This window comes from Populus trichocarpa, chromosome 3 (genome assembly GCF_000002775.5).
Source record: "Populus trichocarpa isolate Nisqually-1 chromosome 3, P.trichocarpa_v4.1, whole genome shotgun sequence".
NCBI lineage: Eukaryota > Viridiplantae > Streptophyta > Magnoliopsida > Malpighiales > Salicaceae > Populus > Populus trichocarpa.
The window spans coordinates 21,369,038-21,383,204 of NC_037287.2; the positions used below are offsets into that span (position 1 = coordinate 21,369,038).

Here is a 14,167-nt window from a genome sequence, read left to right on the forward strand (position 1 = left end):
TTGCTGGGTACTTATGTTGTGACCGCGGTTAAAAAGAGTCTTTTTTTTTTTTTCCTATAGTGAGATAAAATATTTTACAAACTAACTAATATAGTTAAAAAAAAAAAATTCTTAAATTAACACATTAGTTAATAGGTATGTTATGCATATAGCATCTGCACAACTCAAATTTCTCTTCTCCTCCAAATTAATTCATCCTCTAAAAAATCACTATGTATATTTTATAAAGAATCAATGGCTATAAAATGGACAAAAATAATTCAAAGGCCATAAAAAAAAGATGACATGACACAAAAAAAATAAGAAAGAAGAGAGGAAAAAGAAAAAAAAATGTATCGGAGATACACCAGAATTCCGATGATTACAATCTTAGTATTATAAAAAAAATATCGATAAGGTAAATCCATAAACAACAAAAAAACCAACTTCAAAGCTAGTAGTGAGTTGTACATTAATTCCATCTAAAAACAACGACTTGGTCATTTACTGACATCTCATCATTAACTTTAAAGTTGATTTTCTATGGTGTCTACGGAATTAGTCTCGTTAATATCTTTCTGATGGTATTGAAAATATCTTCATCGGAGCTCTAGTGTCTCTACAACGCGTCATTCTTCATTATTATTATTTTTTCTTTCCTTTCTTGCCTTGTTATCTTTTTTTTTTATGGCTATTGAATTATTTTTCTTAATTTCATAGCCATTGATTATTTTATATAAAATATGAATATTGACTATCGAGAGGATGAATTAAATTGCTGGAGAAGAGAAATTTGAGCTGCGCATATATTACAATTAACACATCTATTTGCACATATTAATTAAATATTATTGTGCTACTTTCAAAATAATTTTTTAAACTATATTAATTTAAAAAATATTTGATCTTAGTGTGCTAGTCCAGAAAGAAAGAGAGAAAAACTCGTGAATATACAGGAGACAACACTGATAGGTGACCTCCTTTGAAATATAAAGCCTTGGGTAGAAAACTAAACACCTAAGAGAAACTCTAACCAGATACAAATTTTCAAATCCAAGCGGACAGAAAGTTTTTTTTTTATTTAGAAAAATATTAAAATAATGATTCGATGGCAGTGTGTACCCTTCACCTACATGCTTTTATGAATCAACTGCATCAGTGTGCTACCCTACTAATTGCCAAATGTTCAAGTGCCAACAAAAACAGCAATCAGAGTGGTTGATTTAAGTTTGGTATCTTTGGAGGTAAGTTCAGTGGAGCACCTCTTCCAACTTCTCCAAAAGAAAATTTGATACTCTTCTCTTGACTATTACCATTTCTCACTCTCCTGTTTCAGCACTGAAAACAAGCAACCATGGTAGGTGTAAGAACTCCCTACGTTTGTATCCCGAGTTTAGTGAGCGAAACCCAATTCTACAAACCCAAGTTGATGAGTTTTCAGTTTAATCCAATACACAGTTCGTCTTTCTCAAGAATTCATCAGAAGACATCATCAAAATCCAAGCTTTTCACAACCATATCATCATCACCATCCTCTGTTCCAACAGTAACACCTGAGCCAGAACTTGAAGTTGATTCTCAAGGAGAGAAGTTTGACTGGTATGCACAGTGGTATCCAATTATGCTAGTTTGTGACTTGGACAAGAGGGTGCCGCACGCAAAAAGGGTGATGGGTCTTGATATTGTGCTGTGGTGGGATAGGAATGAGAATACATGGAAAGTCTTTGGTGATGCTTGTCCTCATAGGCTGGCTCCATTATCTGAAGGAAGAATTGATCAATGGGGAAGGTTGCAGTGTGTGTACCATGGTTGGTGTTTCAATGGTTCTGGTGACTGCAAATTCATCCCTCAAGCATCACCAGATGGTCCTCCAGTAATCAGTCCTCAAAATTCTATACAACTTTAGTTAGCATGTTTCATCATTCATGTGTTTTCTTAATTTATCGTTTTGAAGCTTAACTTCGCCTTATTATTTTGGATACAATCGGATCCTTCTTCACATGATGCAGGTCCACACATTCAAGAAAGCTTGTGTAGCAGTTTATCCAAGCACAGTGCATCATGACATCGTCTGGTTTTGGCCGAACTCCGATCCTCAGTACAAAGATATCATTACCAAGAAGCAGCCTCCCACAATCCCAGAATTGGATGATCCATCTTTTATCAAGTTAACTGGTTGTAGAGATATTCCTTACGGGTATGCAAATCTCAGGTGTTCCTCATTTTTATTTCAAAACTATAATTTTCCTTTTGGCTTGATGTAATGTGGCTACATTAATTTGCTGTTTCGGCATGTAGATTTTGGGGCATAATTAAGTTGCCACAGAACCGAATCATGGGATCATGACTAAGAAGTGTTGCAAGTACATCTCATCTATGCTAAGCTTTAGAACATGCATATTATAAACAAAATTGTATAAAATTCAAGCAGCATTTTATAAAATCAAATGATAATTTAAAATTGAATAAGTAGGAAAACTCAACAAATTCACCTACTAAAAGAAACTAAGAACCTCATTAAATAATATTAAAAATAAAAGGCAATTTACTGAGAAAATAACATTTAATATATATATTTTAGATATTAATAGTTTGCAAGTCAATTTATCTTGATATACATAAATACATACTAAGCATATTATCATAAAGTACTCGGAGGTGACCATTGTGGGAGGATTAGTCACCATAGGCTGATGCCTCTCTTATTAGCTAAGTATACATAATATTATGTACACATAAACTAACTACTCTATGTTAGCATATAGTTACTGATAAGTTCTATATCAAGGCATACTACTTTTTTGGCAATCAAACGCTGGATTGTGACCTCCAGTTTCTCTTCTTCTTCTGAAAGTCTTGAGACGTCTAACAAGGCTTCCCCACCATACCGATGGGAGACAAAGTGTGAGAAAACTTGTTAAGAAAATTCATTGAAGTAACTAAAAGCTGTGGTATCTTATGGACTTGACTTTATAAAGATTGAAAAACTCTTTGTGGTCGAAGGTCATTTTAATTGAGTCAACAAGCTTACCTTTGCTTCAAAAATCTAGATTGCTCTTTTAACGAAGATGAAATCTATAACGGATGCGGGTATTCAATCCCGCCGCTGAGATGTCCAGTGGATTCTGGGGCCTTGAAGCACTGAAAGACACGAAGGTTAGCAAAGAAACGAAGCTTAAGGAGGACAAAGCTAGACTATGGGTGACGCGTCAGCGAAGGAGTTAAGAAGGCACGCACCCTCACGCTTTCGATATTCGCATAATTATTAAAGCAATGTATATCATATCGAATAAAATTTAGTTTAACAAAATGCATATGCAAATTCAAGAATAGATAGGTACTCGAAAAATCAAACAACAGATATAAATATTCAAGAAATTAACTAGTCGTACTCATTATATAATCAACATACATATTTATTTATATTACATGCATATTAAAGATTATCTCACTCACCTAGAAAATATAAACTAAAAGGAATATCAGATAAAAGACCAGAAAATCCTATTGAGTATTATTAGGCTAACCTACAACAAATATACAGAATATACTAAAAAACAACCCAAAACAATCTAAATAAAAGATTCCAATAAATAACAGAAAACCAGGTTTAGTCTCCTAAGTTTAGGGACTAAAATGATAATTTTCTAAAAATAGGGACCAAAACATAACTTTACCAAAATTGGAGGACCAAACTGTAAATACATAACCATACTGAAATTTCACCCATAAACCATCCTCAATCATGGCCAGAAAGACCGAACTGTAATTTTTTAAAGTCCAAGGACTAAAATGTAAATTTCTAAAATTAAGGGACAAAACTGAAAATATTCCAAATCAATTATCAAGTTGAGATTCATCATCCTAACCTCATGATAATACCGCTTAGAATCTCAAAATACATTTAGGGTTCAAATTATAATTTTTGAAAGTTTAGAGACTAAACTATAATCTTCATAAATCAAGGACCAAAATAAAATTTCATCATCTTCAAACTCAAGGTCATTCTTTCCAGATTTTCCAGCAAAGTTGAAATGAATTTGTTAACGTATAACAAATCAATTTACAAATTCTTATTTTTAACAATACACCCAAAATCAATCACTTAACTTAAATCTATAATAATCATGAATCAATCTTAACAACATAAACTTTAAATTCTTATAAACCTTAATCTCTTTTTTAATCTTTTCACAAATAAATCATAATTAAAAGCAACATGAGATGAAACCACTTACTTGTTACTTTTAAGATAAAAAATTGAAATTCTTTGCCTGATAAGAGAAGAGTTACGACAACCACAATAATTAGAAGAGAGAAAAACAATTCTCTTGTGATGTTTTTTATATATTTAGATTAATTTAGGTTGGGTTTGGAATGACTCGATGAGTTTGGATAAAAATCTGGGTCCTACAGATGTAATACCGACAAGAATTACCTTCCATGTAATGTTTGATAGAGTTTTTAATATGCTTTCCTGCTCTGGAAGGAGAATATTTGATGTAAGATAAAACGTTGATGATTTTGCTTTACTTTTGTAAACTACTTTCAGATATGAAATCTTGATTGAAAACCTGATGGATCCTGCTCATGTTACCTATGCACATTATGGAATTATCAGAACTCGACCACCGAAAGGTATTTTAAGGCATCGTGTTCCATTCTCTTTGTTTATGTAGTTCATATGATTCAAACTAAAACTTTCCCTGCAGTTAAGGCTGACAGAGAAGGGGGCTGCCCAGTTGAATTGAGTGTCAAGAAGCTAGGCATAGATGGTTTCCTTGGAGATCAGGATCAGTATGGTACTAATAAATTTATCGCACCCTGTGTCTCTTATGCATACAGTAGTCCTGTGGTTGATAAAGGTGAAGGAATTGTATCATCAGATGGAACAGAAAAGGTAAGCATTTACATGATAAGAGACACGACATAGTTAGGATGCCATTTATAGGAACACATGACAAGGCCACATGTTTCCATGTCTTAATATTCGATTGCTTGCCGGGCCGGTTTTAGGTCGTCTGCGAATTTGTCTGCATAATCACTCATAGTCACAGAAGCCTACTATCTAGTTTACTTTAACAAGAATGACACTGCTTGTAGTAGAATCACAAGTCAAAGTTATTTTAGGCTTGTTACTTCTCTTGTTGTTGTCTTCTTGTTTCATAAAAAACTTCTTGGTGCAGCCACCTTCCAGGCAACAGAAAGCTGTCTTAGTCTTTTTTTGCATTCCAGTTAGTCCAGGGAGAAGCAGATTAATATGGGTCTTCCCACAAAACTTTGGAATTTGGATTTTCAAAGTTTTTCCGCGGTTCTTGACTCATTTGGGAGTAAACATAGTTGTGGATTCAGATCTATATCTCCTTCATTTGGAGGTAATTTTTCTGTTTATCAAAGCGTTCTTCTCTACAGCATGCAGTGAGCTGATTTATTACAGCTTCAGTTATTATAATACGCTATTATATCTGTAAGAAATAACTGAGAGATAACCCTGTAGAAAGGTCAATAGATGTCAAAGTGGATAGTTAATGGGTTGCCAATGGGGTATCCATCCTGCAGGATCAACAGAAATCTAAATTCCTATGGTTTGCCTTTCTTTGGAACAACGGTATATTTCAAATCTATTTCATCCAGCACCTCTATGGAAATTTATCTGATAGGAAAGAACCTGTTAGGTTAACATTTATGCTGCATGGAGTACCCGTTTATCATACAATGTTGGATCTTGGACTCCACAAGCATTAACTGACCCCGGAATTTTCTTCGCAGGAGCGAAAGATAATGGATATTGGCCTTGCAAACTGGCAAAAGGCATGCTTTGTGCCAACAAAATCAGATGCCTTTGTGGTTGGTTTCCGAAGATGGTTAAAGAAGTATGCCGGCGGTCAAGTTGATTGGAGAGGAAAGTACAGCGGGGCTCTTCCCCCAACTCCTCCAAGAGAAGAGCTGATGGACAGGTAATGACTGTTACAATTAAAGACGAGCATTCAAGATTTCAGTGTGGGGAACTTTCTTAATGTTTCCTAAACTTCTAACTGATTTTTCAGGTACTGGTCTCATGTTGTAAGCTGTCGCAGTTGCAGTGCTGCATATAATCGTTTCAATGCACTAGAGGTCGTTCTGCAGGTTGCTTCTCTAGCTTCAATTGGGATTGCTACTGCAACTAAGCAGAATGTCAAGGTAATGGTAGCAGTGGCAGTATTATGCTTTGCAGGTTCAAAATGGTTGGCTCACTTCATCTACAAGAACTTCCACTACCATGACTACAAGCATGCTTTACACTAAGGTGTATTGGAAATATGGCTTGATTCTCCTGATCTCGTATGTGCTCATAAGTTGTGGCAGCTGGATAGACTTTCTGTGAGGCATTAGCAGTTCTGTATGCAAGAACCCCAGCTTTCTTGTGAGGAGCAGTGTTAGTTTCTTGTGGGAAATTGGGATTTGGGCTTGTGAGTGACAAGTTTCTGTAAGGATCTTATTTGAAGGTTCTACTATTATTAGTGATAATGAAGTAATATGACTTAAATTTTGTAGTTTCTTGCATGGATTTGAACAACAATTTAGGTTGATTAAAGAGGGTTAATGATAAATACGATAATGTTTGGTTAATGTTTTAAAATAGAAAAGATATTTGGAATGAATAAAAACATATTTGGTTGGAAAAATAAAAATAAATATATAAAATAAATTTCTTTGTAGGATAATTTTAGATTGAATTTTTGTTACAGGACATGAGAATATGTCACTTCTATCTCTCTGTTTTTTTTTTCCTGACTCGAGACAAAGGCTATAGATAAAAGTTCGTAGCTAATGAAATGAGAATCCTTAAAGCATGATAGTCAAAAATCAGGGCCACGGTAGAAAAATAAGAAAGGTAAAAAAACAGATGCAAAAAACACACCAGAAGGCAAAGCAAGTGCCACACCACCACAAAAAAGGAAGTGTTTCACAACCACACAAAATGGTGCAGATCATAAGTTGTTTTGTGTCTAAACCACAAAAAATCTCTAATCCATTCAAAATGTAAAGTGCTTACAGATAATTAAGCAGTAAAGACCTCACTCACATACACAAGCAGAAATGGAAGCTCTCAATGCTTCCTTTGTCCCTTCACCTCACATTCCAGCAACACCAGCTCAAGTACTCCGCAAATCCCAGTTCTTGCATTTTCAGTTCAGTTCAATACCCAGTTCATTTGTTCAGTCATATGACAGAAACAAGTCAAGCTCCAAGATCCTTACTACCTTGTCCTCATCTGTTTCAACCGAGACCTTAGACCCAACCGAGCCAGCACTTGAAACCGATAGCCAGCAAGAGACGTTTGATTGGTATGCACAATGGTATCCAGTAATGCCGGTTTGTGACTTGGATAAGAGAGTGCCACATGCAAAGAAGGTGATGGGACTTGATTTAGTGGTGTGGTGGGACAGGAATGAGAATGAATGGAAGGTCTTTGATGATACATGTCCTCATAGATTGGCACCATTGTCTGAAGGAAGAATTGATCAGTGGGGGAGGTTGCAGTGTGTGTACCATGGCTGGTGTTTCAATGGCTCTGGTGATTGCAAATTTATTCCTCAGGCACCCCCAGATGGTCCTCCGGTACTGAATCCTCATACTTTGAATGATAAGATTCTTCTTCTTGCTTTTTTGTTGTGAAGAAAAGAAAACGAAGATATGAACCTAGAAAGTGTTCTCTTTCACAACCCTTAAAGTATCTTTAGTTGTTATTTTTTTCGATAACAAGAAGTATTCTCATGCTAGTTTGCGCGTCAACCATGAATAAGTCCCTTCATGGACGATCTTAAGGGCGCATTCCCCATATCAAGTTGATACATTCAAAGGAATTTAATAAATTCCTCTAAGCGCTGCTTCAAGCTTTAAACCTAGGAAGTCAAGGGAGCATTTTTCATTACTTCCTCCATGTGATGAACTTGTGACTGGTGTGGCATGCCTGGATACTTCTTATTCTGGACTTGAAAAGTTCATAAATGAGCACTCTCATCCTAACTGAAAGGCTGTCTTAAATCACTTGTCTGCAGCCCTTTGGCTACATCCATGGCTGGCTCTCTTGTTTGACCATATCTGTTAATATGTACTTCTTAGTATTTTTCATTTTATTTTTGACCCTCTAAACTTTGAGACTGCTGCTTGTATAATAGATTCTTGAGTACTCGTGAATCACAGCTCTTGGATTATGTGATTGATGATTTCATTCTTGACTTGTAAGAAAAGTCGAAGAACATAATAATTTGGAAATTTCGTTTGTTGTTCATTGAGCAGAAGCTGATATATCTGACGTTTCCAAGCCATTACTTATCCAGGTTCACACATTCAAGAAAGCTTGTGTAGCTGCATATCCAACTACTGTGCAGAATGACATTGTTTGGTTTTGGCCAAATTCTAGTCCTGAATACAAAGATATCCTTTCCAGTAAGAAGCCCCCCTACATTGCAGAGTTGGATGACCCATCGTATATCAAAACAATGGGAAACAGAGAATTTCCTTTTGGGTACGCATGATTTTCTCTTGCCATGTGTAGATTTCTTCTTACATTTTCCTCGTTTCTCAGCTGAACTTAGGACCCTTTCTAATGCTCGTGTTGAATATATTCTTTTTTTGGTGAAATCTGAGGAATATATTCTTCTCCAAATTATATCTCCATCTAGCATTCATGATTATGAGGAAAGATTAAAGTTCTATTCAGCAGTTCTTAACGAATTGTCCTCGGATTTTTTAAGGTAAGCTAAGTTATCATTTTCAGGTATGAAATCTTGATTGAAAATCTAGTAGACCCAGCTCATGTTCCATATGCACATTTTAAGCTGCTGCCAGGTCCACCAGCCAAGAACAGATAAGAACTACTGCTACATTGTGCTCATATTTCCTTGTATATACGGTTAGTATATCTGATTAACACCATATATTTTCTTTTCTTTCACAGTCAAGCTCGATAGAGAAGGTGGCGCGCCGATTGATATAACCATAAACAAGTTAGATAAAGAAGGTTTTCATGCTAGCAGATTTGGTGGAATTACTAATTTTATGGCACCTTGTGTATATAAATCTGCTTTCAGTCTGCCGCCGAAGAAAGGTAATGAGCCACAGAGAAGAGGGCTGCTTCTTTTTTTCTGTGTTCCAGTTGGTCCTGGTAAGAGCAGATTAATATACACATTCCCAAGAAATTTTGGAGTGTGGATGGACCGGATTATGCCAAGATGGGTGTTTCATTTGTCGCAAAATCGGATTCTAGATTCCGATTTGTATCTTCTCCACTTAGAGGTAACACTATTACCATAAAAGTTAAAGTATAGTCTCAATATCACAATCCTAATGCGAAACCATCATGGTATGGCGGATATCTAGTGAAGTTCTGTTCTGGAGAATCAGAACAACTGGTTCCTAATGGCCTGTTTTTCGCAGGAGCGTAGGATAATGGAAGTTGGCCCTACCAACTGGCAAAAGGCCTGTTTTGTGCCAACAAAGTCAGATGCTCAAGTTGTTGCTTTCAGAAGGTGGTTAAAGACGTACTCAGGTGGTCAGATTAACTGGGGAGGCAAGTTCAGCGGAGCACTCCCTCCAACTCCTCCGAAAGAACAACTAATGGACAGGTAACTTATGCACAACCCGAAAAGTTTAGACTCAAAGTTCATCTTGGTTATTTTTAGCTTCATAATTCATATGAAGCTATTGGCAATGGATTCTTGCAGGTACAGGTCACATGTAGTGAATTGCAGCAGCTGCAGCCTTGCATACAAGAGTCTTAATGCACTTGAGGTTGCGCTGCAAGTGATATCCTTTGGTTCAATCGGTGCTGTTGCAGCAACCAAGCAGAATGCAATGTCAGCAGCCGCGAGAACTTCACTTGTATTAATGGCAATCCTGTGTTTTGCAGCTTCAAGATGGTTGGCTCACTTCATTTACAAGAATTTTCATTTTCATGACTACAATCATGCCCTTCTTTAATTTTATTATTTTGAACATCAATTTCGTGGTGTTGGAAACACCATATTGCATTGTATACGAGAAAACTTACAGAGTCTTTGTGAAAAAATTATATAGGGAGCGAGCAAACTTGGAGAGCTTGCTAGACAGTATATTTACTTGTTTGTTGAATGATATTAGTGTGCTTTTGGTACATTGGACAGGGTAAGGCATGATTAGACGAGAACAGAATGAAGTAGAGCACGAGTCCCTGTTTTCTCAATTCCAATTTCATCACTTTCACCAGTTATATAAATATATATCAAAGTCCAAGCTCCTTACCACCATATCATCATGGTCAGTCCCAGCATAAGCAGAACCTGAACCAGCTGAAAAAGAGGAGAAGTTAGATGAGTTTTCTCAGTGGTATCTAGTGATGTCAGTTTGTGATTTTGATGCAGCCACGCTTCCATAAAATGAAGCACAGGTCACATAACCAGTGGGCAAGGCCTATTCCATAATAGGTCTTGCCACCAAAATCTCCACTCCAAGAAGAAGATGATGCTCCTGCATTATTAGTGTATCTGATATCAGAGGATCATGCAAAAGCCCTAATAAATTTATTTATAAACTAAGTGGAATAGAGCTAAGTCTAAGAAAATACATGTTCACGCTAGACTTGTTTATTTCATTTGTGCCTCCTTTTTATTTTTATTTTTTCCAATCTAAATTTAAATTTTCTTTCTTTCATTAAAAAATTATTTATTTAGCTTTTATTAATTTAATTATGTTTATAGATATTATAATCCTGACATGATTTAGAATTTTTATTTGAATCAGCTTACTGTCAGATCATTAGAATTTTTATAATTCTAATGATTTAGGATTCGGTGATTTTCAACCTAAAATAAAATACCTCTTGAGATGTAATTGCATTTTATAATTTGGTTTTGCTGTAATTATAAAGTAATTAAGAAATTAAAAGGTTATTAGATTATAATTTTCTTTAAGAAACCCATTACTTAAAAAAATCTTTATTATATAGTAAGAAAATCTTATATTAATGCTAAGAAATCTTTTATGGTTCAGCTCCTAACTAAATTTCATTTTACATTTTAGCAATTTAATTATTTCAAAGTCCTTGAAATAAAAATTAAAGGCAGAGTAAGGCGTGATTTTTTCAAGGCTCGAAGACAAAGCGACAGAAGCCTATATAGCCCAAACTCCTTCCGATATTTTCACTTGACTAGTTGCCGATTAATCGCAGATTATTTACTTGAAAAGAATGCCGGGGGACTGCCGGTTCTTCAATCCAAACGATCGCCGAGTAACCTCCGATCCTTTTTTCATCTAAATCTCCGAGGAATTCACGATCATTAACTTACAAAGATCGCCGATGAATCGACAACCTTCCTCATTAAAAACTGCCTATTATTTTTTTGAAGATCGCCTACTAGCAATGAACGGACTGTTTTTCAATTAATCGCCGATTATGACCACGTTTCGTTCGCCGAGTCTTTCACTAATCACTGATTTTTATATTTATTCCCGATGCTTCAGAGTAATCGGCCAATTGTTTTCCAATTAAACACCGATTACTTCTGTTCACGTTCTTTCTCCGATGATTTGGAAATTAATCGCCCACTTTCCTCGTGTATTTCCCGAGTTTGTGCGGATTATCTCACTCTTGAGCGAGTTATTTCCTATACCGCCGATTTATTGAGGATGTGTTTGGCTTTCAATAATCCGCACAAATTCGGGAAATACACGAGGAAAGTCGGCGATTAATTTCCAAATCATCCGATCTAATACTCGTGCTTACCTCCCGGCTCCCGCTACTCACATCCATATGGAATAGCGAGATCCAAATGTACCAGTAAAAAGAGGTTTTTTTTTTTTTTTTTTGTTGAAAGTAGGTGTCCGGGCGAACTTGGACGCACCTCGACTGATTCCATGGGCCCTGAAGTTAACGACCATGTAAACCTCTAGTGACCATCATATGAGCAACCACATGGCTTGAACTTGAGACTATAGAGAGAGCAAACCTCTTGATCCCAAACTTTTACCACTCGGCCACTATCTAAATGGTCAGTAAAAAGAGGTTCTTATTTGGCTTTCATGTTGTTTTGGCTTACATTAAATTTCCATGAAAATTAATTGAAATTAGTCTCCAGCATACTTGTCAGTCTGGAGGGATTGGTCGGCTATGAAGAAACAAAACCATGAAGATTTTTGAAGCACTTTTGTCAAAGAAAAGGTGAACATTAATTTCCACAAAATTAACGCTTCTCCTTTGTTTGAAACCGACAGGCATCATGCATAGAATTTGAAGCACTTTCGTCAAATAAACTGGAATTGTTGAGGGCCCGTCGATATGGGTAATTTCGTTAACTACTTGTTAATTATCTCTATTTATTTATTGATGGATTACGCGGAATTTTAATATAAAATTATGAACAGTTTATGAAATCATGTTCATTAATTCTTTTTGAAGTGCGAGGACAAAAAAATAATCAACTTTGATGTGCTGAGGATAAAAATCCACTTAGCTCCTTGTAGAGAAGCTTCCCATCCTCTATAACAACTTCGTAGGCCTTCCTTTCCATCTGTAATGGTAGATGTTTATCAGTGAAAGCATTTTATTTAGGTTAAAATACAAATAAAATGTAGTGCATGGAGTCTCACTGGACCAAGATACTTGATGCACTGCTTTTGAAATTTTGATCTAGGGCATTCTTCAAGATTTACTTCCTTGCCTTCTCCTATATCTAGCCTTCAGTTCTGAAGTCCAAACCAAGCATGCTATGAAAGTTCAGCTTCGAAATCTTGATCATGTCTAAAATTGAAAGTCCAGCAATAAGGATCCAAGAAACTTGCCAGTATAAATAGGGCTGTCTGCTTATAGAATCAAGCCATCTCTCAAAATAGGAATGTTGGTTATGCCCATATCGATGTCGTGGATCGATCTGTTTTCAACTCACTTTCAGTCCTTGTTCTTGAGAAATATGTTGGTTGGTCAAACCCCTCAATTACTATCGCAATTTTAAGATCCTTTCAATTGCATCCCTGGTATTTCAATTAGAATCCTTATATTTAAGCGCCTTTCGCAAAGCAGTCTATCTTATCGAAATCATTCAACATGGTCCTTTATTGACTCTTAAGCTTTGAATTGCTTGCAATCTAGTCCTTGATTTAACAAACTTCGCTTATCCAAGTCTGGCTTCTTTTCCACTATAGTCCTCGTTTCTGAAATTCTTCAATAAGACCCTTAATTGACCTTTAAATCTTAAATTTCTTGCAATCTGACCCCTGGTTCAATTAATTATGCTACTCCAGACTTCAATCAAACCCTTAAACTTTTAATTCCTTCATTTTTTGTCCAAATTTCCTTTTGAAAATTGATTATCCTTTCAATTAAACCTTCGACCAAACCAAATAAATCCTTCCAACTTTCAATTAGATCCTTGGCTCCTCCAAATCGCTATTTTAAACTCTTAAACCTTTCATTGTTCATTAATTAGGCCCTTAATTGACAAAATTAAACTGCCATCTTTTGCAACCTTGCCCGTATTGGTCCTCCAATTTGAGTAGTGGCCAATTCCAGTCTATTTTATTCAACTTTATTATTATTATTATTATTAATCAAAGTGCAATTTTCATGTTGAAATTCAACAAAAGTATTTAACGGTCTTGATCAGATGAGCGGTCTGAAAAGAGATGGTGCAGGATGGTTGAGAAATCTGGAATGTCCACAACTGAGCAATCTGGAAGCATTGCCTTTTTTTTTTTACAAGTCCATTCACAGGGAAGCTACATTCAAGGAGTTCATGGAGCAGTAGAAAGCATTTTCGGAAGACAGGTATGAGATGGAAGCCAAAGCTGATTTTGAAACATAAAACAAACAGCCTGCATGAAGATCCCTCTCATCTTTTGAGAAACAAGCATCAACATTACATACAGATGCCATTTTCTAGAAATTTCAGGTTGAGGTTTTGGGAGTAGTTTCATGTCATCTGCGAAAGGAAGGTGAAGATGACGCATCTATTAACTTTCGAGTTGATGATTTTGACGAACATCGGGACTTTTTGTAGCATGGAATAAAGCAGCCTTGGATATTTGTCGTTTATGTCGTTCTTTTGAATACAGAGGTTTTCTCTGTAAACACGCAATTCTTGCTCTTCAAATGCCTGGTGTTTCCAACATACCCTCACACTGCACATTGAAGCGTTGGACAAAGGATTGGTCAAGCTGCTGATAAAGTATA

At 36.0% G+C, this 14,167-nt stretch overlaps 2 protein-coding genes across 3 annotated transcripts; both read left to right on the top strand.

Annotated features, from left to right (window-relative positions):
- The first annotated feature begins 1,122 nt into the window (after window positions 1–1,122).
- LOC7463578 (protochlorophyllide-dependent translocon component 52, chloroplastic) lies at window positions 1,123–6,512 on the top strand. Of its 2 annotated transcripts, XM_024596984.2 has the most exons (7): window positions 1,133–1,852; window positions 1,989–2,176; window positions 4,532–4,617; window positions 4,692–4,879; window positions 5,166–5,354; window positions 5,749–5,936; window positions 6,027–6,512. In XM_024596984.2, exons 1-7 carry the CDS (start codon window positions 1,334–1,336, stop codon window positions 6,262–6,264), a joined length of 1,596 nt encoding a protein of 531 aa, XP_024452752.1. In that variant the 5' UTR covers window positions 1,133–1,333; the 3' UTR covers window positions 6,265–6,512. The 2 variants fall into 2 exon arrangements, with proteins under 2 accessions (XP_052307100.1, XP_024452752.1); XM_052451140.1 differs by lacking the exon at window positions 5,166–5,354 and having other exon boundaries at window positions 1,123–1,852.
- A 452-nt stretch (window positions 6,513–6,964) lies between these two features.
- Window positions 6,965–10,117, top strand: LOC7463577 (protochlorophyllide-dependent translocon component 52, chloroplastic). Its single transcript, XM_024596547.2, has 6 exons — window positions 6,965–7,581; window positions 8,304–8,491; window positions 8,744–8,833; window positions 8,922–9,261; window positions 9,403–9,590; window positions 9,690–10,117. The coding sequence occupies exons 1-6, from the start codon at window positions 7,060–7,062 to the stop codon at window positions 9,943–9,945; spliced, it is 1,584 nt and encodes a 527-aa protein (XP_024452315.2). The 5' UTR covers window positions 6,965–7,059; the 3' UTR covers window positions 9,946–10,117.
- Window positions 10,118–14,167: the final 4,050 nt, after the last annotated feature.

Excerpts from the sequence above, each read along its gene's own strand:
- LOC7463578 (XM_024596984.2), top strand. The coding sequence starts at position 1,334 with ATGGTAGGTGTAAGAACTCCCTACGTTTGTATCCCGAGTTTAGTGAGC. Across the intron at positions 1,853-1,988 it reads CATCACCAGATGGTCCTCCA|GTCCACACATTCAAGAAAGC; the intron begins GTAATCAGTCCT and ends CACATGATGCAG. Across the intron at positions 2,177-4,531 it reads TGTAGAGATATTCCTTACGG|ATATGAAATCTTGATTGAAA; the intron begins GTATGCAAATCT and ends AACTACTTTCAG.
- LOC7463577 (XM_024596547.2), top strand. The coding sequence starts at position 7,060 with ATGGAAGCTCTCAATGCTTCCTTTGTCCCTTCACCTCACATTCCAGCA. Across the intron at positions 7,582-8,303 it reads CACCCCCAGATGGTCCTCCG|GTTCACACATTCAAGAAAGC; the intron begins GTACTGAATCCT and ends TTACTTATCCAG. Across the intron at positions 9,591-9,689 it reads AAAGAACAACTAATGGACAG|GTACAGGTCACATGTAGTGA; the intron begins GTAACTTATGCA and ends GGATTCTTGCAG.